Source organism: Amblyomma americanum, chromosome 1, assembly GCF_052857255.1.
Source record: "Amblyomma americanum isolate KBUSLIRL-KWMA chromosome 1, ASM5285725v1, whole genome shotgun sequence".
Lineage (NCBI taxonomy): Eukaryota > Metazoa > Arthropoda > Arachnida > Ixodida > Ixodidae > Amblyomma > Amblyomma americanum.
This window is the reverse complement of record NC_135497.1, coordinates 70,810,026-70,835,844: the sequence shown is the minus strand read 5'-3', so window position 1 is coordinate 70,835,844 and position 25,819 is coordinate 70,810,026. Positions and strand designations below refer to the sequence as shown.

Below are 25,819 nucleotides of genomic sequence, written 5' to 3'. Positions count from 1 at the left end.
TCCAAAAAAAATGTTGGTGGTTTAGTTCTGGTTAACCCTGGTCGAAAGCGAAAAGTTCCATCTCCATGGTTACCTTTGTGGTAGAGGAACTGGCGGTCTCTACGGCAGGCGCCGCATCGCTCACACCTAGCTTTAGGCTAAACGCATAAGAGTTCACAGGTGTTTTATGCAGAACACAATTTGATGCCCAGCGCATGAGATTCCAGCGGACGCTTTCCTGCTCCGCTCGGGCAAGGCGTCTGACGTCACGCAGAGAGTAAGCAGCACACCTTGGAAGCCTGCTTTCCTCCTCTCCGCAATGGTGTGACAGAGCCACTTCTGCTGCTCTCCATGGGAGGAGTCGCATCGATCACACCTAGCGTTCCGCCTAACGCATCAAAGTGCACCAGCGTTTTATGCAGAACCCACTTTCATGACCTGCGCATGCGATGCCGGCAGACGCTTTCCCGCTTCCCCGCTTGACCGAAGGTCAAGGTCAAAGGTCAAAGTCGAGATAGATGGTGTAACAACCGCTGCTGTCGCTGCTGTAGCTGACGTCATGTGTCGAACCTGACTACCGCCAGTGATGCTCATGGGTTGACCTCTAGCTACAATAAAGGTCAAACTTGCTGCCCCGCTGAACTCTAGCTACTTTCAAGTTCAAGCGTGCGAACCAGCTGATGGCTAGAAAAGCTGGAGCAGTGAAGCTTTTCGCTTCAAAAATAAAAAAAATCACGCAGATACTCACCTCCCTCGAATCGCCATACTTCTTGCGAGGCTGGTTCCACTGCAGGATACGGTGTTCCGTTCCCAGGGTGCGCATGCGGGACCACAGATGCAACGGATGGAACGGCAGGCCCTCTACCACTCCGGTTCCCCGCTGCAGCTCCGGGCAGCTGAAATTCATGGGTGTGCATAGAATGGGGGCGAAGGTATTGCCCCAGCTGAAAGCTGGTCGCGTACAAGGCGGCATGGCGCCATAAGAGGAGTAAGTTTAGCATCGCAAACAAAGGTCCAGAAAGTTATCTGACCGCGTGCGTCTTCCCAAGCTTTCCGGAGCATACGGGTTAAGACCCCTAACTACCAATGATTTCCGAGTTGGGGCGTCGCACTAGGCCTTTAGGCCGTTCTGAATTCAGGGAGCGAGAAAGAATTGCGTGTGGGCTGTCGATGCTTTGAAATGATGAACAAGAATGCTGTTTCCACCGTCTAAAACTACCTGGCACTAGGAACGGAGTAAAAAGCTTGAAAGCATCATTTGCCTCCCGCAAATCACGCTTAAAATATTCTCACACGCATCCTAGGTATATTGTGTTTTTAAGGGGAGGTGGTAAATACCGAGAATTGCCACTAGCTTTCTCCCCTGAACATCTGTCTTCATACCATACATAGCGGAAATGTTCCGGTAGCTGGGAAACAATCAGATAGATTATTCTCGCTTCATTCAGTTGAAGTTTCTTTCTCAATAACATTGTCGTTTTTTATGTGTTGAGGGAATCGCGATGTCAGATCAACGGGAAATTTAAAAACCGAGTATTTGCTGATCGATAACGTTCGGTGCCAAAGAGAGCACCCCGGTTCTTCCATCGCCGTCCAGGATGTCCCAACACCCCCCGCAACCATATTTTAGCCTGATACATATCCTTTACTCTCATCCTGCAGCAATCCAATCCATTTAATCCGTATTCCACACCCCCATTCTAGCGCGCCTGGCTGACATCGGACCACCGGACGGACAAGCTGGCCTTGGTGACTCTGGCGCAGCATGTACTCGACGCTTAGTGCTTTCTTTGAAGCTTTGTCTTCCTCCCTGTCCACAAAAAGTGTATAGCGCTATATAGCATATTGTCGCAACACACTTGTGTTATGGCACTTCCTAACGTCTCTTCCTAATGTTTCCATTCAACTTGTATGCTTGTCTCCGCCTTTCTTTCATTAAAATTCCCTTTCTTCTCTTGTATGCTTGATTTCGGTGGAAGATGAACCGTGTAAATAACCACTAATAGACATCAAATGCAAGAATGTACGATCAATAAAATTATGAAAAAAGATTGACGAACAGAGTGCCAACACAGTAGGATACATCGAAGAAAAAAAATAGTGTCAGAGAATGACGGATGCTTGGATGCTTGAGCAAATATACAGCGTTGATAACTCGCAGTAAGTCATAACCACGCCTTGATTGTGGTGTACTTTCCCTCGCATTCGCATATTGAAGTCGCCAATCCAGAGATCGGATATTCTCAAAAACACTCCCTCCCTCCTAATCTGCGCGTCCCACACAGCTCAGGCTCAGGGGCCCACGCAGCTTAATCTGAAGAACGCGCTGTCCATCGCTGTCACTCTGGCACCATACAAGAAGCTGGCCTTTAACTTCAAACGCTCGGGTCCCGCACAATTTTCAGGAATTTTTTTCTTCTGGAAGTCATTCATTCTATGCACAGTCATCGAATGGAACCATTTGCCATCAAATGTAGGTACGGAATAAGACACAACTAAATTTCAAGAGCTAACCCGTGATTCGAATGACAAGTAACTTAACCCACAGTCCTAAAGGTGTCACCCTTTCTTTCTTACATTTGTTTTTATCCGAAGATGCGGCTGTTGCGATGATTCATTAAGCGCCCCAAAATTTTGTTCCCATGCATTTGTTTAACTTTAGTGATTTACCTGTACTTATCATTTCATAGTGTAGTGATAATACTAGCGTTGTAAAATTTTTTCGCACAATTAGGTAGAATATTGGGCGTATATTTTTGTATAGTTATTCTTGTTTATTTTTGTGTGCTTTTTTCAGCATTATGTTGTGGCTAATATTTAGTTTTTTACCGCTCCGCCTCTTATGTAGTACCCTCGAAAGAGACACTTGAACTGTATTTTGAATCAATAAATAAACATACGTTAATGTCACTGTGGGACAGTCGTGGCGGTGCCGACATGCTGAGTGGACGTTCTGGGCATCAAGTCCTGTGCCGGGCCACGGCTGTCGCATTTCAATGAATGCAATGTACGACCTGAAGGTTCTTGAAATTTCTGTGCCTGACAACTACCCCGAGTGACTGCTGTAAGTACGGATTCCCCTTTATAACGTGGCTAACAGGCCACACCGCTCTTTTTCGATGCAAAAGTTATTCGGCACGAACAATTGTCATTAACTGTTAACTTTGCACGTGACAAGCAGAAGGCAATGGGAGTGCTTGTGGGCGATGCAAGGTCCGTACCTGAAAGGGCTTGAGGTCCTCGATGACCCAGCCAGATGAATCATGCGCCTCTGAAAAAAATAATGTACACAGTTATGAAAGCAGGCGGCACATTTTTCTAACACGCGGAATTTGCAGAACAAATGAGTCAAGCAATTTCCAGCCAACCCAATCGAGCGCTGTACAAAGTCAGCTCCTCCGCCTTGGTATTCATGGCAACACAGGTGGCGTAAATAAAGAAGACAAAAATTGAGCACTTCTCACGTATCAAGTAAAAGCCTTTCAATTGCCTAAGGCCGAAGGGATGGCGCCGAATACAGTCTGGCCTGAAATTCTGGAGGTGGGAAGTAGTACCCAGCGTGTTCATAGGCTCTTTGAGATAGAATTATTCTTTTAGGCTCTCAGCGACGGAATTGGCGGACGTCTGAATCCATTTGTAGGCTAATAAACTTAGATCAGTGAATGAACTCTTATATATTGACTCTAAGGCTGCTGTTTGCATTTAGTGAATTGGAGTGATCCATCAAGGCATCTTATATCAATCATCAGGTGTGCAGAAATGTAAAACTGCCCTTAGTACAGTGGCTCGAGTAATTTCGCGGCTCAGACGTATCTAAGGGACGCGTAAGCAGAGCGCAGCCACGTCTACCTCTCTCCACCCCTGCCAGAGCAGTGCCTCGCATAGCGCCACTCGAACCAGAGGGAAAGCGCGAAAGGAGCGTGATGCGTCCGCGCTGACCTACGTCACTTCGTGGGAGTGACTATGCGGGATCCGCAGCCGCCCAGCGCCCCTTGGATCCGCCTGCAGGGCCGAAATTCCAAGCGTCGTAGAGCCAAGAGCAATTACATCTTTACACATCTACTAACCAGCACCAGCTGCCCTGATGGTCCGCTACAATTCTCTAATTGCTACCAAGCGCCGAACAGTTAAAATTTAAATGTCAATTAGCAAGTTTTAGTCAGATATTGTAAAGTCAACTTCTATCACAACCGCTTTGGCGTCCATAAATGCCGTCGCCACGATCGCGAAAGAATCATCACTTTTACCTAAAAATGGCTGTTGTTTAAAGTCACTTAACTTCTCGTAAACACCCTGTAGTTGTTTGCTGTTCTGAGTGGTTCCAAGGAAGCTTAATGCCTCATTAGGCCTAGAAGCGCAGTGGTCGAGTGCGTATGTAAACAAGAGCGCACAGTGGTAGCTTGCATTTTGATGCCATTGCAACGTTAGCCATAGCGAACGCCATCACCAGTTGTTACGGAAAGCGCAGATGCGTTTTGTGCGTGCGTCTTTGGGTAGTCCTCCCCGCCACCGTGAGTAGACAACGCCCAGACAGGCTGTGCAGTTGATACGTTCTGCGCGTGTTTGCGCTAGCTTCATGGCCGCATGGACCCAGCCATGGCAGACTACTTTGATGCACGTGGTGTTGGTAACAACGTGTCGTAACTGCGCAGCTGTCCGGCACGGGTGACTCCGTTAACGCCGACATCACTGTGCCACGAACTGAGGAAGCATTGTGGGCAAAGTACGAGCACTCCCAGACTGTCAGGAACGTTATGAAGGCCACGACAAGCAGGCGTGACTGTTCCCATCTGCCTTGAAGGCTTCAACCTTAATTAGAAGGAAAAAAACAGACTGTTAACTCCTCCAATAATAATTGCACGCCCACTTTCTTCGCATTATCTCAAGCCAGGACTTTTTCACGGGCTCCAATGAACAATCTTCGCTTGCATAATAATATGGCGTTTAAACACTGTACATCAGCGCACAAAATAAGAGGAGGCCGAGAAGAGCTGTACTTTTACCCATGATCGCGCCTATACCGACATCCTTCTGGATGCTCAAACACCGCGTCTTGGTTTCTTAAGAGAGCTCAGGCCACCCATCGTACGTGAAGAACGAAGGCTTACTATTGCGGTGTGCCTCGGCGATTGGGTCTTCACGAAAATAAAAACGAAAGGTTGGAAAAGGCAGGACACTGATGAAACTGCTTGACATCCCCGATGACCTGTTTGTGTCTGAAAATTCTGCAGAGATACTTAAGAATGCTTACGTGAGGGAATTCGAAAGCATTACCGTCCCTGGGTGCAATGTTTACTCGCAATATGAATGCATGTAATAAGGTTCCTTTCTACGTGTTTGTGTTTTCCCGCACACAGGGACGCGCTCATAAGACAGCCCCAGGAAATCTGCACGGCGCGCGGTAGCACAATTGTGATACTAAAGTCTCGGAAGGCATACAATTGAAGGTTATTACGTCACCGGTTGAAATCACTGTCGCAAACTATCCTCCAAGTTGACTAGCACATGCAAGCTAAATGTAATGAGAAATCATATGACACCATCCGAAACCCTGTATGACGAATGATTGCGTCACAATTTGGGCACGAATCGCAGCAAAACTAGAGGTGAGTATATATAGGCCAGAAGTGAGTATATATATGCGAACGACATGTATAAAATTGTCTGAAGTGGCGGTGCTCGGCTGGCTACATGCGTCTTACGGCCGCTTGGTGACATCACCCCAAAGAAGAAGACGGCGATTAGTGGGCCGGATGTCTGACACCGGTCCGTAATTTTCGGCTTTATTTTCTCACTTCAGAGGTTTTCCAGTCTTTTTGGCGTGTGTCCTCGACGTGCGACGACCTGGGGGTCCCTGGCCGCCGGCAAAAACACATCAAGCGACCTCCTCGGCGCTGTGCGCCGTATCAACGCCGACACGGAACATCACCGCCAGCTGAACTCCATGCTGCACTGATGGCAGCAGCGCCAGCGGCGGCTCCAGCGGCCCCTGTAGTTGCGGCTACAGACCAGGCCCCGCCAAACAAGAGACTGCGCGACGACCAAGCCAGCAACGAGCCTCTGATTGACCATCCAGAGGACATGGACCAAGCATCATTTACAGTTGTATCGCACAAGAAAAAGAGAGCTACCGGTGTTCCTGTAGTTTTCAGGCCTACTGAGGAAAGAGGAAGCCTATGGAAAGCCAACCCCAACGTTGTGGCTTCGGCGGTTGTAGCATCGGCTCAAGAAAAAGTCCTCAGCCATCGCATTGGCAAGGATGGGAGCCTGATGGTTACAGTATCGACGCTGCCCGCCGCCAACCGTCTACTCACGGTAACTAAGCTGGCTGGAGTGGCTGTAGAGGCCATAGTTCCATACTCTTACATGGCAAGCTATGGCAAAATACAAGATGTACCTGTCACCTACACAGACAAAGATCTGCAGGAATATCTCCGCGACCAAGGTGTCCTCTCAGCAAGGAGGCTAATCGCCTACACTCCTGAGGATGGTGGAAAGATAAAAGCGGTACGCCGTCGCGCAGTTATATTGGAATTCGCAAAAGATGCGCCGCTACCAAAACGAGTAACGCTGGGGTTCTGTAGTTACCCTGTAACTGAATACGTCGGAGCAGCAACTCAGTGCTATAAATGTCAGAGGCATGGCCACATATCAAGACACTGTAACGGCCCCGTGCGCTGCAAAGTGTGTGCTGGCCCCCACTCGCACAAAGAATGCACTTCGAGAGCGCAACCTAAATGCGCTAACTGCGGTGGCCCACACCCTGCTTCCTATGGAGGGTGCTATAAAAAGAAAGCAGCCACAGTTGCTCGCACGGCAGAGCAAACACAAGGGAAACCCCCTGAGCGCCATGAACCACCACCTAACCCCGACGTGGTTTTCACGACTACGGCAGCTCTTTCCGAGAATCAGTCAACGCAGCGTGGCAGAGCAGCTGACAAGACCTACGCAGATGTGGTAAAAAAGAAGCGTGGGAAGTCCGTTGGTTCTTCTTCATCAAAGCTACTGCAACGCACTACACAAGACCCGACAAACAGCGTCGCTTGCTCTGACCCTAGGTCGCCACAACATGACAAGATCAGCGGCAGGCAGCAAACCGGAAGCTCTGAACAAGACGTCACATGCCTACTGATTCCGATGCTGTTTACAGCCATCAAGGCTCTTATCCGTGCAAACCCCTCGTCAGGAAGACTCCCAGAAGTAGAAGCTGTCCATGCAATGGAGCCGTTGGTGTTGGTCTCCTACGCTCCGCAGGGGCGTAATACCACACTTCAGTAATCATGGCTTCCACAGCGAGAACTTCACCGCAGCTGACAATCCACAACATCTTTCGTACATGCACCATTTTCCAGTGGAACGCTCGCGGGCTACGCTCTAAACTCTCAGATTTCCGACAGCTCGTGCGAGCGTACCGCTTCCCCTTCATAGTCATCTGTGAATCACGCGTCGAGGAAACTTTCCGACTCAATGGATACTATTTCCATCATTCACAACGACCAGATAACGTCAGCAGATTGCTGATAGGCTTTCGCAAGGATATCCCGGCCTCACCGGTTGATGTCCCGCCTCACAGCGACAATGAATACGTATGCGCTGTCACAGTTATTGCCGGACAACAGTACACTCTGATTGGAGTATATCTTGAGCCAGGCACGCCATTTGATGCTTTGAGACTTGAAGACTTGATAGCAAGGACGCCCTCTCCGCATATTATTTGCGGAGACTTCAATGCTCATAATGAAATTTGGGGCAGCTCGCATACATGTGCCCGAGGTGCCAAGCTTGCAAAACTTCTCTCCAAGCATTCAGTTCAGCCATTAAATGACGGCAGCATACCTACCTCCGAGGCCCGACGACTACCAGCAGCATCGACGTGACATTTGTCACAAGTTCATTCGCCCACAACTTTGGCTGGTGCACTGATTTGGAGACACGTGGAAGCGACCATTACCCAATCCTCATATCGGCTTTCCATGCGCAGAGGAACCCAAAGAAATTCCTTATAAAATCTACAGGCTGGGACGCATACAAGGACGCTGTAAGCAGAGGAGTTACTGCGGCAACTCGCAATGAGGAATTAGCATCGACAATTGCGTATTGCCTGAGGGCGAGTACACAACTTACAGCTAAAAATGATAACCTACCTTCAAATGATGACACATTCCAAAGGCTTTGCGCTATACGCAGGCGAGCTGAAAGGAAAGCTCTGCGCACAAAAAGCCTCGATGACCTACGTGCATGCCGACGGGCACAACGTCACATTCGACGCTACATGGATAAACTCAGTCGGCAAAAGTGGCGTGACTTTTGTTCTACGCTGGATGTGCGCAAACCAGTAACCAATATTTGGCGGATAGTTAGAGGTATGCGCACGCCACTTCAACTCCACCCCTTCGCGGCACTCTCCCTTCACGAACAAAAATCTATAAAAGAAGTCTCAGAAGAATACTGCAAGCTGCTGTCGGCAGGGTCAGGGCATTCGACACACTCCGCAGATGGTCAAACAGGCATCCCAAAGGCGGCAGTGCCAGCGTTAGACCTGCCTTTCACAATGGAAGAACTATCCACAGCTATCGCGGAGACAAACAGGCACACGTCTCCGGGTCATGATGAGGTGACCTATGACGCCATTGCAAAGCTACCCCACACCTCCCGTCTTCGACTCCTGGAGTATTACAATTCTTCCTGGATGGCTGGTGAGGTCCCCACGGAATGGAAGCTGGCGAAAATCGTGCCCGTTTTGAAACCCTGTAAGCAGCCAACAAGCTACGCATCATTCCGGCCCATTGCCCTACTGAGCTGCGTATGTAAGCTCATGGAGCGCATGATCTGCAAGCGCATAACTTGGTTCCTAGAAAGCCGAAATGAGTTCCCCCAAGAAATAAACGGGTTCCGTCAAAACAGGTCTGCGACTGACAATATCATCGCCCTCGTCTCATCAATTGAGGAGTACCTTCATGCTGGGTACATCCCAACAGCCGTTTTCCTAGACATCAAGGCCGCTTTTGACTCCGTCTTTCACCATGCAATTCTCGCAGCCTTTGGCAGTCTTGGCCTTGGAGGAAGGCTATACAAGTGGATTGGGCATTATTTAAAAGAACGACAAATTTTTATTACCACTCCAAACGGTCCAACACGCTTTCACGCAGTGGAGAGAGGCGTACCACAGGGAGCGGTGCTCAGCCCTCTCCTGTTCAATATTGTCCTTATTCACATAAGAAGACACCTTCCGCGAGGGGTCCGCATAACAATTCATGCTGACGATATCTGCATCTGGACCGCGTCACGTTCGCGCTATATTACCCAGCAACGTCTTCAGAGAGCACTATTGCACATTTCGATGTACCTGGCTTCCAGAGGTCTTCGTCTCTCGCCAGAAAAGAGTGTTGCAATGGCGTTTACAAGAAAAACGATGACCCGATATCCGCTGCTCCTAGGCGGACGATCGCTGCCATATGTACGATCTCAGCGATTCCTGGGTGTTGTAATTGACTATAATCTGTCATGGTCACCTCAGATCAAAAAACTCCGTGCGAGGATTACTGCAGCATCGCAAGTGTTCAGGTTCATGGCGGGAACAAGGTGGGGTAGCAACTGCCGATCAATGCTCCTGCTTGAAAAAGCCTACTTTGAAGGAACCTTGCGCTACTGTCTACCAGTGCTTCAAAGATTATCTACATCAAGCAATAAGACTCTCAATGCCGCATGGAACAACTGCCTGCGAATATGTCTTGGCCTCCCAAAGGGTTCCTCTGCATCAGGAACAGTAGCGGAGGCGGGATGTCTCCCACTAGAGGTAATTGCCGCCCAGGAAACTATGCGTACCCGTCTCCGCCATGTCCTTCAAGGGAAGAAGTGCAGAAGGCAGTGCAGAAGAAGGCAGTGCAGCTCCTGCCCCTTCCTACTATTAATCAGCCTCAGAAACTACTACCTCTGGCCTTTCCTCCATGGACACTCTCTCCTCTAAAGGTGAAGAAGTCTGTTCCAGGTGTGAATGTAAAGAGCCGTATGCCACAGGCAGCACTTCTGCAAGCTACTCTCGCCTACTTAATCGAAGAATATACGCAGCACACCCATATCTTCACCGATGGTTCAACTACCAAAGGAACTTCTTCTTGTGGCCTTTATGTGCCCTCAACAGGCCATGCCCTTTCTTACCGGCTGCAGCGGAGGACCTCCTCTACAACAGCTGAGCTTCACGGCATTAAGGAAGCTGTTTCTTACATCCTGCGCCGAGCCGCCGGCCGTTGGGTTATCTTCACCGATTCAAAAGCATCTCTGCAGATCCTGGCCAACCTGCTGAAGAAAACGAATCACCAGCCAGTTTCCCTGGACATTGGGTATATCCATCATTTAGCTATATCCGCAGGCCACTGCATAACATTTCAGTGGGTACCTGCTCACTGTGGCATTATGGCTAATGAAAAAGCAGATGAAGCGGCCCGTAAGGGCCATCAACATCAGAGATACATTCGAAGTTTTCTCACGAAATCTGATGCGTCCCAAATGGCTAAAAGTTTTGCGTACGAAGAAACGTATCGGCTTTGGAGTTTGCCGACACATCAGTACCAATTTCTTCACTCAATCGACCCACATCTTAGATCAAGACTCTCACCCAGAATTCCTCGACAACTCGAAACACTTTATCACCGACTTCGTCTGAATGCTGCATGTACAAATGGCCTGCGATACCGTTTTGGACAAATGAACAGTCCGCATTGTGACAACTGTGCTTCGATAGAAATTGTGGAACATATCCTGCTTGAGTGCCCTGCGTATGCTAACGAGCGTGCGTACTATGAACATTGCATGCAGAAGCTCTGCCCCGTGCCCCTAACAAGGGACAAAGTTTTAGGCCCCTTAGCCTGCTTCAGGCAACAGAGACTTGCAATGCACTTTCTTTTTACATATTTAAAAGACATTGGACATCTCGATAAGCTCTAAATTCACTTGCAGGTTACCTTCATGCATTCTTCTTGCAGTGAACTTCGTCAGCCCATTCGTCGGACTATGCACTCCATCATTCCATAGGTTACATCAATACACGCCACTGCATCCTTAGTACCCATTTCATGGCTGCATTTTATCTTCGATTTTTTTCCACCTCTTCCACGCTGCTCTCCTTCAGTCTATCTCCCAAATTCCCCTCCCTACGCAGAATAGCATGCCAGCGATATTGAAACGCCGGCTAAATTCTCTGTTTCTTCATTAAAGAGTCTCTCTCTCTCTCTCTCTCACCCCAATATTCTTGCCATCGCTGGGATTTTTCACACACATATGTCACATGCTTTTATCGTAATGATACTAGTAACAATGTTTTCGCATTAAAATGGCGCACGCAGTATTTAGAAAAGGAACCCTTTTCAGTGCCGTTGTTCGCTGGCCGCCCAATGTCTGCCCATCGTAGCACGTGGTACAGATGAAGCTGCGCATCATCCGCTTCGGATTACCGCGAAATGGCAGCTATACTCCATTTCACACATCTGATGCAACGCTGCCAAATGTAGCGCTCTTGTTCGCACTTACCTCCTTCCTCTTTCAGTGCCACCTGACTGTCTTTCCTGTTGGCGAGGTTCAGGTGCCCACCGACAAGTTACAAAGTCACTGCGCCTTTGCTTTCATGAAAACTAATCTGTCTTGAGCATTAATAAATTATACCTTATTGCCGACGACACCCTGTCGCTTTCTCGTCCCTTCGACCACTCGACCATAACACAAACGCGAACACGCCTCCCTCTATAATGTCATGACGTCTTCTTCCGTACCTTTCACAGCGTTGCACCTCATGTATGAAACGAAGTGCAGACGAGAATACGATACTCTCGCACCGTGACCGGTTCACGCGTACTCTCAGGCCTAGGCATCAGAAGCCATCTTCTATCTCAGAACTATTGTATTAGAGTGGAAGTTCCGGGTGGTGAGACAACCACTCCTCTCATGACGAGCAATTCTGGGCAAAATCATTTTTGAACAAGAAACTGTTCATGAACGCAGTTTTTTTCGTATAAAGTAAGATCTTACTATAAAAATCGATATATTCGCAGATTACCCGACGGCAGCCTTGTATTATATTTAGTATTGACATTTTTTATGTTGTCAAAAGCGTTCCCCACTGGTTTTCTAAGGCAGTCTTATCGGTTCGATGCGCTCACTGGAAACACTTTGAAAGAGATATTTTCCTACATACGAGAATAATGGACCATTACCTGCAATATTTCCATACAATGTCTTATAACTTTCCAAGTTTCAAAATTTTTGCCCGAGAAAGCTGGACTTGTGTGCGGCTGGTTCATGAAATAGGAAGTTGGCTGCATTTTAGGTTTTCTTGATTTTCAAGACGAATTCGCCCCTGGTGCTGGGATCCTCAATGCTTCTCAAATCATTGCGAGATTACTACTATTCTTGTCAATACCCTACCGTCAAAAGAATTCTCGCTTTGCGAGACTGCCATTTAAGTCCAGGGGCGCAGTTTCTATATAGAGAAAACGTGTCCGTCTTTGCAGTGCATTGCTGATGCCGTACAGGGGGGAGGCAAACAGGAAGACCGTAACTCACGACACGTAGTGCGGCTGAATGTGATAGGCGCCGTGTCAATGTTACCGCGCCACTGCGGACTCAACTCGGCAAGGAAAACTGTTGCCGCTCTTGGATATCTCCGCTCAGACAACAAGATCATCATACTTCCTGCGAACAAGGATCACGCGACCGTTCTTTTTGACAGCGAGGTCTACTGCCACAAAGTTTCGGATCTTCTGTTCGAGAGGATCAAAAAAGATACGACGTCTGAGCGATTGAGGCAAAATGAACAATCTGCCCTTAATGAACAAGCTTCCCTCCCATAAACTCTGGAGTGCTCTACCTGAAGCTTGTATGCACGAATGGCTCGACGCCCAGGTCTCCTCCTCCCCCCCCCCTCAAGTGTACAAGACCGGTATGCCTATGCGACCGCGAACCTGTACCTGTGCTCGTTATCAACGACGCCCACACCCTAAGCACGAATAACCCTGTATGTGCGTAAAACAGTAGAAAGAAGTCCGCTAGCCCATTTATAGAGGCACATATGCTGCCCGAGTTCTGGAATAGATTTCAATCTCTAAATATTGCGAACGACTTATTTTGACAACGGCGCTATATTCGCGCTGCAAAGCATAGTAAATTCATGGAGTTCGCAATGGGAAGCTGCTTTTAAACGCCGCGCAGTAGTTTGTAAGGTTAGAATGTATTAGAGACTGGGATCCCGGTTAAAATTTTCGTAACTGCTAGAACTTTGCATCTGTAGAAGTGGGAATTTCTTGCCGTTTCACATCGTAAGTAGTCGATATATTTATCAATGAAAAATGTACTCTGTAGGCCGCATTCAATAACCTGCTCATTTTAAAATGGCCATTTAGCGTCCGTCTGAACCTCTGTCATTGGTGACTCAGATATACCCGCGGTTTCAAGCGTCTGTGGATGGCGACCCGGGCATTTTATAGTTGGAAACCGGACCTCAACACTGGCCAGCATTGAATGCGATGTGCAGCCTCTGGGGATGTGCATCTCAGCGCTCTGTACCGGGACTGCCCACTTGCTGCGATATGTACCCAACAGTAAGGTCCGATCTCACACTACCCAATGGGCGGGTCGCTTTCCATCGGCGCTTGAAAGCCGTGTGTATATCTGTGTGACCCACCACAGATGTCTTTATGGACGCGAAATGGCTACATTAAATTGGACAGCTGATAGATACGGCCACAGGGCTTGGGCAGAATATTATGCTCCTTGAAGGGAGCGCACTAGAGGACAGCTTACTGCCTTTTTACTAGTTTCGTGCTTAGAGTGCAGACCTCTGTCGAGTTACCCACAGGATGTTTGGTCCCAACTGAGTGGAAGAACGCCTGCCTATATACGAATAAACGACATTTGGCCATACTTCTCTTGCAAGAGACAGCTCCGATGAGGCATTGGTCTTGTTTGACGTTGTCGCCCTGCTTGGCACAGTTCCGGCACCTCCAGGAGTGAGCGCCGAAAGGATAGGGCTCGAAGTGGATGACCGACTCGCCGAAAGGGAGTGCCTCAGCGTAGACGACCAACGTCTTCGTTAAAGAATACTTTTAAGGCAAGCCGCTGCAACCCCGAGGTGAGCGGCAATATCGAGGACCGCTGCGAAGCAGACGATGGAGGTATGACTGGAAATTCGGTACACGTTCATAAGTTGGAGCGGCGCAAAGGAAACCTGGGTTCCTGATGCCGCAGAAAGACCCATAACTGTGGAGAAAAACTCATGAATGCCTGACTTAGCTCGTATTAAGTAATGTCCTCTTCCCATCGCCCGGAAGCAGCAGTGTTGGGTCCGAAGAAGATTTACAGGTGCGGCGCACCCTGTAGTTGATGGAGGTCTATCGGCGGTGTCAAACCGATGGAGAAGTTCAACTCCAAAGCGCTCCCGCACAACTTCCAGGTAAACGACACTGACGCCCAGCTAATAACTGGCGAGGTAGCACGCGGCAGTTTTCAGGACGGCCACATCGTGATCCTCTGGTCGAAAGACTGATAGAGTACCCGCTGAACAAATTTTTTTTTTGCTATCCTGTCAAGTGCATTGGATCACTATTCGTGCAACATCTCTTTGTACTGTAGCACCTCTTTAGTCCTTTGCATGCATTGCATTCATTTTGTCTTTGAGTACTAAGTAATTCGCCGGTATCATCTCTTGGCTGCACGAAGCTTTGTTTTGATTGTGAACCTTTGATTCCGGCCAGTTCTGCTGGTTGCGACAGCCGAAAGGTGAAGACCAAAGGTGGACACCCTTTGCCATTTGGAGGCTAGATTCCACTGAGCTTCTCACGTTCAGTTGAGGGCATCTCCTAAGCGGCCGCAACAGCTACTCTCTCATGTCTAAGTGCGACTGGGGACACAAACAACAACTGCCTATATGACAAGGTGATCTACTAACCACCCCCAAGGTTTTCACGAATCAACCCACGTTATATGGTGTATGACTCTCTTGCCATCCTAAAGAAGTCCGCAGGAGAAGACATTTTTGTATACATATAGAAACCGGAGAGGAAGTTCACCCTGCGATACCAGACAAGGAACAGATTGTTTTCTTGACAGGCCATTGAAGTGAACAGGACCATAAATGACATTCCCTGTTTAAAGCAAACCGGCTTATCCTGGATGCTTTCTAAAATTGCGATCAAAATATTCGACAACACGCAAAGCAACCACGGCCTCATTCCGCTGACGAAAGCAAAGAAAAATTACTGTTCCGACTTGGAACCATAGGCTAGAGAAAGACAAAATCTTGGGTGAACTCTGCCGCAACGACAACATGATCTTATGACTACGGGTGTCTGGCGCCTTCACTGCAAGCTGAAAAGAAAGCAAACTACCCAGGCCTCCAAACCAAGCAACATCACTGTTCCTTACGTCCAAAGCTGCAGTCAAATGGCGGGGCGCCTGTTTCAAGAGCAGGAAATGCAGGATTGTCACGCGTCATTTGAAAAGCTCGGGAGCTTCAAGCATCGTATGCTGGCACTAATGCCAGATTACTTTCTCTGTGCTCTCGTGGGGCATTCCGACAACTTGGATCACCCAGCCGATTTTGAGAATTAGAGGATCGCTAACTCAAAGGCCAACCCCACTGGTGCGATAGATTTAGGAGCCTTAGAATATGCAAACACGCCAGGCAATGTAAACAATTCTGCAGGCTGCCTTCCATCACCGTACACCACGAAGCTTCAAACAGCGCCTCTCGCACCGTATCCCGACCAACCTGAAGATGATAAGTCAGCCCCGAAAGGTGAGTTCTCTCTTCAGGTGACTTTGGACGGACTGTCAAGCTGCTTTGTTTCTAAACTGAATATGAACGCATTACTGTCTTTAAGGCGGAGAGACTGCCTGCGGTTAGCTCTCCTTCATAACCTTCTCTTCATAAGCACATCATTTTATAATACTTGCCCAAGGGCTCGTTGTTTGTACACCATGAAGTTACTTTGAATGACACTGAGAGAAAAGTTGAAAGAAAGGAAATCAGCGCTAACGCAGCAGTCAAGAGCAGACGTTCAGAAGAAAAGCCGTGCGCGTTGTCACGCTAATGTAGGATAGATCGACAGCCTTCTGAAGGTCACACGTTCACCTCTGGAACGGAAACGACCAAAACCCCTATATAATTGACTATGAGGTCTTAAAATGCCTGAAATGTCATCATAACACGTAGGAATGTATATTAATTATGCTTGAAATAAACTGCTGCAATATACTGGAAATCTAAGCCAAGGCCCATGGGTTGCAAGTCAGATACGCTATCCCTAGGCCAAAGAGGCCCTTTCGACCTACTTGGTTAAGGAAAGTCTTCGAGTGTCTTCTTGTATTTCACGTGTTCTAGTGTGCCTCCTGAAGTATGCTAATGAGTATGTGTAATTATAAAGGGGCGTTAATTACGAAAGAACGGAGCTAATAACGATTAACGCTTTGGCGTCATACTGTTAAGGCATAGCTTAAGTGCCTCCCTAATTTTTTACCACGTTGCCAACAAGGCTCATTCGGCGGTGCCAGTTTCCTAATTACTAATAATTCTGCTACGAATGAGTGTTACTCGGTCGGACGCGCCAAGTCAGCATGATACCTTCGCCTTACGGCACTTGGATACAACATGTCGCTTTCGCGGAAATACTGATGTCCCAAACCACAAAAAACGCACCAGTGCTGGAGGCGCCACATTTAGATGTGTTCGCTATGCATGCTTCCGATTGGAAACTTCCAGCATAGAGTTCGAGTAATAACGTAATCACATACCTGCTCAGATGTTTAGGGGAATCCTCAAAGGTGGAGTAAATTTGTAATAAGGGTACATTACTCACTGACATCTACCTATGCGCAGCCATACGACTGCAAAGAAATCTATACAGCTTTCTCAGAAACTTCGCGCTTAAACAAAAATTCGTCCTGGTGCGGGGTACTAACCCGGGACCGAAGCTTAAGCGGAGTAGTCACTCTATTACTCCCGTTTTGAGCATGTCGAGTGCCCCAGTCCGCCTCTTTCGCCGCATATTTCTGCTGCCTCCGCTTCGGGCCTTCCCCATTGATTTCCACTGCACCGCTACTCCTGGCTGGCAGAAGTGATGACGGAGAAAGGTTTCCTCATGCTTCCAACCTTAGCAGACTAGCTGCCGAGCCACCGAGCTACAGCCAGCTTCTGCAACTCAAGTTGCCGGATCTCATCGCACTTTTTGTAGCATAAGAAGTTTTCCTAGCTTACAATGCTTGGTCACATAGCATCTCCAAGCCGAGTACCACAACTAGGCTTCCTGTAGGCAAAAGCATACAAAACCGAAAAGCACGCGTTTCAAGAAGTACAAACGCAGCCATTTGTTCTCCAGTTTCTGTTTTGGCGTGCTAAAAATTCGATGCTAATCAACTACCCCACAATAAAAATAATGCTTGCACTGCATACCTGATTTTACAAATCTTACAAATTTGATACAGCTCAGGACAGAGCATTCGTACGCTAACTCAACTAAGGTTCTGGCAGCGATGAGAAATTATAATTTACATGTTTTAACTTTTAAAACGAGTACAAACTTACCTTTCCTTTCCTTAGTTGACCCATCTTTGTTGACGTTCCCGTAGCGCTTCTTGAGGTTATCCGGGAGTTTACGCCATGTCTCGTTCGAGAAGTATGCAGGCTTACACCGATAGTATTCTTCGGTGGCCATTTCTGCTAATAAAATGAATAGAAAAAGAAGAGCATTGATAAATGTCGCACACGAGATTACGTATTTCCTTACGTCACAAAAAATACGCGCAATGCGGCCTTGATGATAAATCGTGCCACTGCTTCCTGGCAGCTACAGCTTCTCAGTCAACAGTGAAGCGATGCTGCTGTAGTGAAGCAGGGTAGAGTTCGAGCGGGAGTCTCTATTGAATATTCAATTAAATGCAGCATTGCTCGCATGGAACACGCATGTGCGCATATATCGCCATGCAATGACCCAATGCTTTAAAGGAAACGAGCTCAATGACAGTTCCCGCAGTGAAGCCGACAGCATCAGGGTATAAGGGGTTCCCTGAGAAGAGGAAGTTACGAACGGAGGCAAGCCGTTTTAATCGCGGACAGCTGCGTCTACCCGGCAAACGTTTGACCAAAAAAAGTGTTGAAGATTGGAGCGTCACAATATCTGGGAAACTCAAAAATCATGCACACCTTAGGACGTATGTCCAGGTAACGCACGCACCAGCCATCTTTCAAGTGGCTTCTGTCGACACACAACAGTGTGGAGCATAAATGACGTCAATTGGATCTAGCAGCAATGTTGTAAATTTCGGAGATAAAATATACACTTTCTGCACTGTTGCAGTGTGTGTGTGTGTGGTCAGGGCAACCTGAGCCTTTAATCAACCAAATGATCACGCACGCTTTCGTAAAGGATATTCCACAATAGATCATATTCACACTATCAATCAAGAGAAATGAGCAGAGTTTAACCAACCTCTATATATAGCCTTCGAAACCGTTCGACTCAGAGGAAACCTCAGCAGTCATAAAGATATTGCGTAATCAGGTTGTAGAAGAGCCTTATTTCAAAATACTGGAGATTATATATAGCAAACTGCATAGCTACTATAGTCCTCCATAAAATGAGCAATAAAATCCCAATAAAGAAAGGCGTCAGTCAGGGAGACACTCACGCCAATGCTATTCACCGCCGGTTTACAGGAGGTGTTACGAAGCCTTAATTGGGAACAGTTGGGAATAAGAGTTAATGGAGAATACCTAAATAATCTGCGATTCGCTGATGACATTGCCTTGGTGAGTCACTTAGGAGGTGAACAGAAAATCAGGATCAATGAGTTACACAGGCAGAGCAGAACGCTGGATCTAAAAATTAACATCCGGAGAACCAAAGTAATGTTCAACAGTCTAGCCAGGGAACAGTAGTTCACACTTTGCAGCAAGGGGCTGAAAGTGATAAATACGTTTTTTTAGGGCAGGTAGTGACAGCTGATACGGATCATAAGAGTGAAATAACTAGGGTAAGAATGGGCTGGAGCGCATATATATGGTAGTTTCTCTCGGATGATGAATAGAAGTTTACCAACAGCCCTCAAGAAAAAAGTGTGCAACAGCTGAATCTTACCAGTACTCACCTACGGGCTGAAACGTGGAGGCTAACGAAAATGATTCAGCTTAAGTTAAAGACAACGCAGCGAGCCATGGAAAGAAAAATGATAGGTGTAACGTTAAGACACCGGTAGCGGGCAGAGTGGGTGAAGGAACAAACGTGGATTAATGATATTCTAGTCGAAATCAAGGGGAAGATATGGTCTTCGGCAGGGCTTGTAATGGGAATGCAAGATAACCGCTGGTGGTTAGGGGCAATGGAGTGGATGCGAATGCAAGGCAAGTGCTGCGGGGGTGGCTGAAAGTTTGGAGGGCGGATGAGATTAAAAAGTTTGCCAGGATACTGTGGTCGCAGCTGGCTCAAGAGAGGGTTGATTGGAGAGACGCGGGCGAGGCCTTTACCCTGCAGTGGCCATGGTCAGGTTGATGATGATGATGAGGCGGAAAGATGGGTTCAGGCAATAGTGGCGGAAGTAAGATGGAAAAACAGCATTTCTTTTGCAACTGACTTGCAAAGGAACTGCATCGCAAATAGCTCGGCCTCTTTATACTTACCTTTCTGCCACTTGCCTGGCCTAGACTTTTCCACGCTTGTACTGTGTATCTAACGACCACGTATCCTTACTTCAATTCAGTAATGCGCCACCAGAGTCCTCATATTATTTTATTGGCATATTTCAGACATTTATACATATCTAAGACAAACGGTCGTATTTTAACCGATACCTGCAACAGATCTCTAGTAAAGAACTACTAACAGCCCGTAATTAATTTGTCCTTTTCACGCAACGGTTCCAATGGCCGCTCAATATAAATCTGTATGAGCAGTAATAGTATTTGAGGATTAAAGCGTAACTGGCGACCTCTGCCTGCTTCAACAGATTAGTGATGAGTGACGTAACCCTCTACAGCACGGATAAGATTATACTCAGACGTAACCTTCGTTACCTTCGTTTGTTGTAACGTAGGTGCCAGCGGGCCAATTTTTGGTGAGAAAAGTGGTTATGAATGCCACTGGATGGCTCTGGCGAATTTTTGAAGCGAAAGATTCACTGCGCTAGGTTTTAAAGAGGGCAGCATCAGTGCAGTCACGTGACAGACGTCACGTGATGTCACGTGGCAGGTCATGTGACCAACTGACGTCATCACAATCTACCCACCGTGGCAGGTGGCAACTGCCCCATCAGACTGCCCCATCTGCAGTACTGTGCCATGCAAACCATGCTCGGCTTAACCAAAGTTTAAACCACAGCTAATTTCTTGTAACGGGTCCATCCCCAAGCATTCCTGACTAAGCTCAAATGCAGCAGACAACGCCTCGTACCTTTTTCTGATGCAGCTATCGAGCGTCTCATAGATAGACTGTGTTGTTATCACTACATGCTTATCTGTATTGTATCGTCATCACTACTAGACTATATTGTCATCACTACACCAATCCGGAGTCACTATGGCGAGTGCCCTCACCTTCCTCCTCGTGCGATCGTCGTGGGCATGGCGCCTCTTGTTCCTCATTTGTGCTGCGCTCTCCGGGAGCCACACCCTGGACTGTAGAAAATCCAGTACGGGATGTTCCCGGTACGTCACTGCTAGAGCTGTTCGGGGCGCCCTGTGATGCCTGAAATATTTGCACCTGCAAAGGAACGTCAGAAAATTATCGAATTCTGTTTTCTTCCAAGGTACGTAGATACCGATTGCTGAAAGCTCAACGCGAACAGGTGGTGCAGTGTATTGCAGGCCCAGAACAACAAGGACATTTTGCACATTTGTTTTTCTAAGCGTTACTTTCTTAGTGTTGCTCGGGGTTTTCCGTGGAAGCCAATATATACTCACATAATCCAGCAGGCGATTTTTCACAGGTGCCCATGGCCAAAATTTAAAATGAATGCAGAGAGGAATAACTGGTCCCGCTTGCTATGCAGTGTTCGAATTCGGTATAAGCGTTATCCTCCTAAATCGTAAGTTACAGACGCGTTACTAAGCACGCTGTTTTTATATATCAGCGCTGTGAAAGTGTATCGGTGACTACACGGAGACCGCTATCCTGAAGACCTCTTAGTCTTTGAAGAATCAGCTTGAAATTATCAGCGCTCCGAGTCGAAGTCACCTTAGACGGTGCGAACGAAAGGTAATCCACAAAACGAGAGTGGGATGAGAGCGGCGTACAACGCCTTTCAATGATCAAAATATTCTCTCAGGCTTTTGCATGCCCAGCAATTTTGCTCAAATGTTTCGAATATTCAAATAATGTAACCTGCTGTTACGCAAATATTTGAGGTAATCTACTCTTACAAAGCACGGCAAGATCTTTCTTCTAAAGTTTATCCATCGCTCGCAACGCAGCAGTTAAGAGTGCCATAGAAAAGCGATGGAGAACGGTTTGGACGATCGCAACAAACGGTCAAAGCGAGATCTGCAGGCATATTGACTGCAATAGCAAAATCTTACACTATATGGAAAAACTGATTTCAAATAACCTATTTCGTTGAAAAATGCTTTTGTGTAGGATTTTTGGGCTGGATTCACATTTAGCCAAGCAGCTGCAAAAGCATGTAGTGACGTTGTAGCCCTGACTGCCATTTATGGACGTTTTCTGGGCGAAGTGGAACGTGCTCGCCTTGATCGCTTAAGAAGCGATCCCTTTCGCCTGGAAACACCCGCTCTTCACATAACGTGCGCATTTCGATCGACCAGACCAATAGAACTACAATATTTGCAGCGTTTGTGTCGTGTGTGTGTGTGTTGTGGTCTTGTGCCGCTTTTAGCGCTTAGGTTCGCGTAACAATTTACAGCCAGCAGGAAATTCCCCAAAATTTATGATCTGATCCGTAGACATCACAAACTTTTCGAGCACAGATGGTCACTCGCATATCTTCCACCCTCCCTCTAATGAAACCTGGACAAGGCGAAATGAAAAGTGCGCCTATACTCAAATTTTCGTACAACACGAAAGGCAAATCGGTCACTGTATATCCATCGTGACGCTTCAATGACGACTGCGCAGTGTTTGCAGAAAAATAAGCTATTAACCTCTGGACGCATTCATATTTGTAAGAGCAGTGCTTGGATTTCCATAACAGAGTGGAATGTGCTCCTTACCTGTCTGGCCTTCGGTCCGACAATTGGCGGCAAATCTTCGCCTGTAACGTAGAGTCCTGGAGCAAAGTGACAGTGCAGATGAGTCTGAGTCCGGAGCATTACAGACAGTGGACTCTCTTAACAAGATGTGGAATGTTTCCGCCTGCGCAATAAACTTATCGCCAGCCACGCAATGAGTGTCTCGCTACAAATGCGCCCGGCCTCGGCCAGGCCAATTTTTTTTTAAAATGGCCAAAGGGGCTTTAGAAGAAAAAAGGTCAAGACCCGGTGGCCAGTACGTTTATGTTAGAAATTTCTTCAACGGGCATTTTGTTGTCTAAACTACTACTATTTCGCACGCATCAAGGGAAGTGCTAGACATGCTAGAAACGCAGGGTTTCTCGGTATTAGAGAAAAAGCTGACATCTACCATGGAAAGGTGCAGAAAAGCCGGAAGCATGAGTTTTCATATTTGACTTGGCTATTGTTAGGCATGGAATCAGCTGCAACAATAAGACTTTTTTCACGGCAAAACCTCGAAGAAGTGCTGTCAAAGGTTCCAAAAGAGCCTGACACCTAAATGGCACTTGCCTTAAATTAATCGAAGAAGGGAAAAATCGCACATTCGCAGTAAATTATTCTGCATACAGCGGGCAGCATTTCGGCAAAACCTCCACATGTATACCGCATCCGAGGCAGAATACATGTTTTCGGCCGAACACAACAAGGCAGATAGGAAGCCTCGTCTTCCCGCATTCCCTACGTGCATGAAGCACTGTTCAAGAAACTCACGCAGACAGTGGAGTGAGTTCTCAATAAGGAATTCACAGTGAGGAACTCTAGAGTGCCATGTATGAAACATGGCGTATCCTGTTTGAGCTCAAGTCCTTCGCTTTCGTGTGCATTTTCATGAAGATGTACATTCAGTATCGCTTGCAAACGAAACACAACTTTGTTCTCTCAAAGCGGCTCATAAGGGCAAGAGTCTGCTTTCCCTGTTTAAAAAGCAGCGTTTTAAATTAACCTGCCCGACTTGCCGAGAGCGTGCAATACAACCAATGCGCGCTCTTTGATCCTATGCTTGGCGCAGCTCTTTTGACAGGACTAGCTGTACCCGCCCCTAGATTCATTCAGGTCATTTTTCGGTCAACATCCCGCCTACGGTGTCGCGGTCAGCATCGACTTGCGCAAGCTAGTCATCAAAAACAGAACAAAAAAAAGTAAATATCGCGGACATAGAATCTACAACGCATTTGCATGTCCCGTTTTTCACTCCACGCATGGTGGCGTAAGGAACACTTTTTTTCTTGGCGCTGTTTCGAAGGGGAAACACTGAGGCCTTTTCGGGATACGCCTGGTCAAGGTACTTGGGTTATCTTCATCTCAACGCGAACCGCAAAGTTACTCCGCGAGGACATCATTGTTTCGAAGTTGTCACGCTGTCGACAATCTGAACTACGGATTCACCTGTTATGAAGTGTGCGAAATACTTGAAGGTTGCGGTTCCCGCGGCCGAACCTGGTAGGTTTAATGCATGCCACAGGTAACCTCCGTTGCTTTGTGTTCAGCGCGCCTTCGATCTCCCGCGCTATACCTTTGGGAACTTTCGTTAAAAGAAGTTCATCATGAGTATCCTACTGCGGCTAATGCTGTGCTTGAAGCAGCCAAATTCCACGCACACGCACATACTGACATCCCTTCAGTGACATCCGTGGAAGCTATGTACTGGTATTGCAAACGCAGAAAGAAATGAAAAATAAAACTGTAGGCACCGCTTTGGGTCATATTTCTTAAGTAATGGCGCAAAGGAAGTACGTGGTATCGGTACCAACGACTGTTACCGCTTATTCCAGTTTTGGTAATCTTTAACAAGAGCGAATCTTGACGCGGTTCGTGCACCTTAAAAAACGCCGTTCGGTTCCAGCGATCATCAACACAACAAGCCGCTTGTCTCAGGTCGGGCTGTCAGCTCACTGTACGCTCGTCGTTTTATCTGCCACTTTTGCGCCGGGACATGCATTAGAGCTTCCCGGCCATCTTAGTGCGGGTTCCTCACGACAGATTTGACAGAAGAATTGAAGGTATTTCCCAACAACAACAGAAAGAACGGTCCGAGAGGACAGCCGCAGCCCCGCACGCACTCCTTCTTACAATGACTGTCGTCTGAATATCAGCTAGTATTCAATTCTTAACGCGCGCATCTTTTCTAGTCCAAAAAAATTGTTGGTGGTTTAGTTCTGGTTAACCCTGGTCGAAAGCGAAAGTTTCATCTCCTTGGTTACCTTTGTGGTAGAGTTACTGGCGGTGTCTACGGCAGGCGCCGCATCGCTCACACCTAGCTTTAGGCTAAACGCATAAGAGTTCACCGGTGTTTTATGCAGAACACAATTTGATGTCCAGCGCATGAGATTCCAGCCGACGTTTTCCGGCTGCGCTCGGGCAAGGCGTCTGACGTCACGCAGAGAGTAAGCAGCACACCTTGGAAGCCTCCTTTCCTCCTCTCCGCAATGGTGTAACGGAGCCACTTCTGCTGCTTTCCATGGCAGGAGTCGCATCGATCACACCTAGCGTTCCGCCTAACGCATCAAAGTGCACCAGCGTTTTATGCAGAACCCACTTTCATGATCTGCGCATGCGATGCCGGCAGTCGCTTTCCCGCTTCCCCGCTTGACCGAAGGTCAAGGTCAAAGGTCAACGTCGAGATAGATGTTGTAACAACCGCTGCTGTCGCTGCTGTAGCTGACGTCATGTGTCGAACCTGACTACCGCCAGTTATGCTCATGGGTTGACCTCTAGCTACATTCAAGGTCAAACTTGCTGCCCCGCTGAACTCTAGCTACTTTCAAGGTCAAGCGTGCAGCCCAGCTGATGGCTAGAAAAGCTGGCGCAGTGAAGCTTTTCGCTTCAAAAATAAAAAAATCACGCAGATACTCACCTCCCTCAAATCGCCATACTTCTCGCAAGGCTGGTTCCACGTCAGGATGCGGTGTTCCGTTCCCAGGAAGCGCATGCGGGACCAGAGATGCAAAGGACGGAATGGCAGGCCCTCTACCACTCTGGTTCCCCGCTGCAGCTCCGGGCAGCTGAAATTCAGGGGTGTGCATAGAATGGGGGCGAAGGTATTGCCCCAGCTGAAAGCTGGTCGTGTACAAAGCGGCACGGCGCCATAAGAGGAGTAAGCTTAGCATCGCAAACAAAGGTCCAGAAAGTTATCTGACCGCGTGCGTGTTCCCAAGCTTTCTGGAGCACACGGGTTAAGACCCCTAACTACCAATGATTTCCGAGTTGGAGCGTCGCACTAGGCCTTTAGGCCCTTCTGAATTCAGGGAGCGAGAAAGGATTGCGTGTAGGCTCTCGATGCTTTGAAATGATGAACAAGAATGCTGTTTCCACCGTCTAAAACAAGCTGGCACTAGGAAGGGAGTAAAAAGCTTGAAAGCATTATTTGCCTCCCGCAAATCACGCTTAAAATATTCTCACACGCATCCTAGGTATATTGTGTTTTTAAGGGGAGGAGGTAAATATCGAGAATTGCCACTAGCTTTCTCCCCTGAACATCTGTCTTCATACCATACATAGCGGAAATGTTCCGGTAGCTGGGAAACAATCAGATAGATTATTCTCGCCTCACTGAGTTCAAGTTTCTTTCTCAATAAC

The 25,819-nt window shown here is 47.6% G+C and overlaps 1 protein-coding gene across 1 annotated transcript in view; it reads right to left on the bottom strand.

The window, feature by feature from the left end:
* The window catches only part of LOC144104207 (uncharacterized), a 37,709-nt gene extending 36,823 nt beyond the window's left edge, over positions 1-886 (bottom strand). The window contains exons 1-2 of the mRNA XM_077637111.1: positions 728-886; positions 74-137 (exon numbers count right to left, since the gene is read on the bottom strand). Coding sequence (XP_077493237.1) covers positions 74-137; positions 728-886 — 223 coding nt within the window. The remainder of the gene's footprint in view (positions 1-73; positions 138-727) is intronic.
* Between the last annotated feature and the right edge of the window lie 24,933 nt (positions 887-25,819).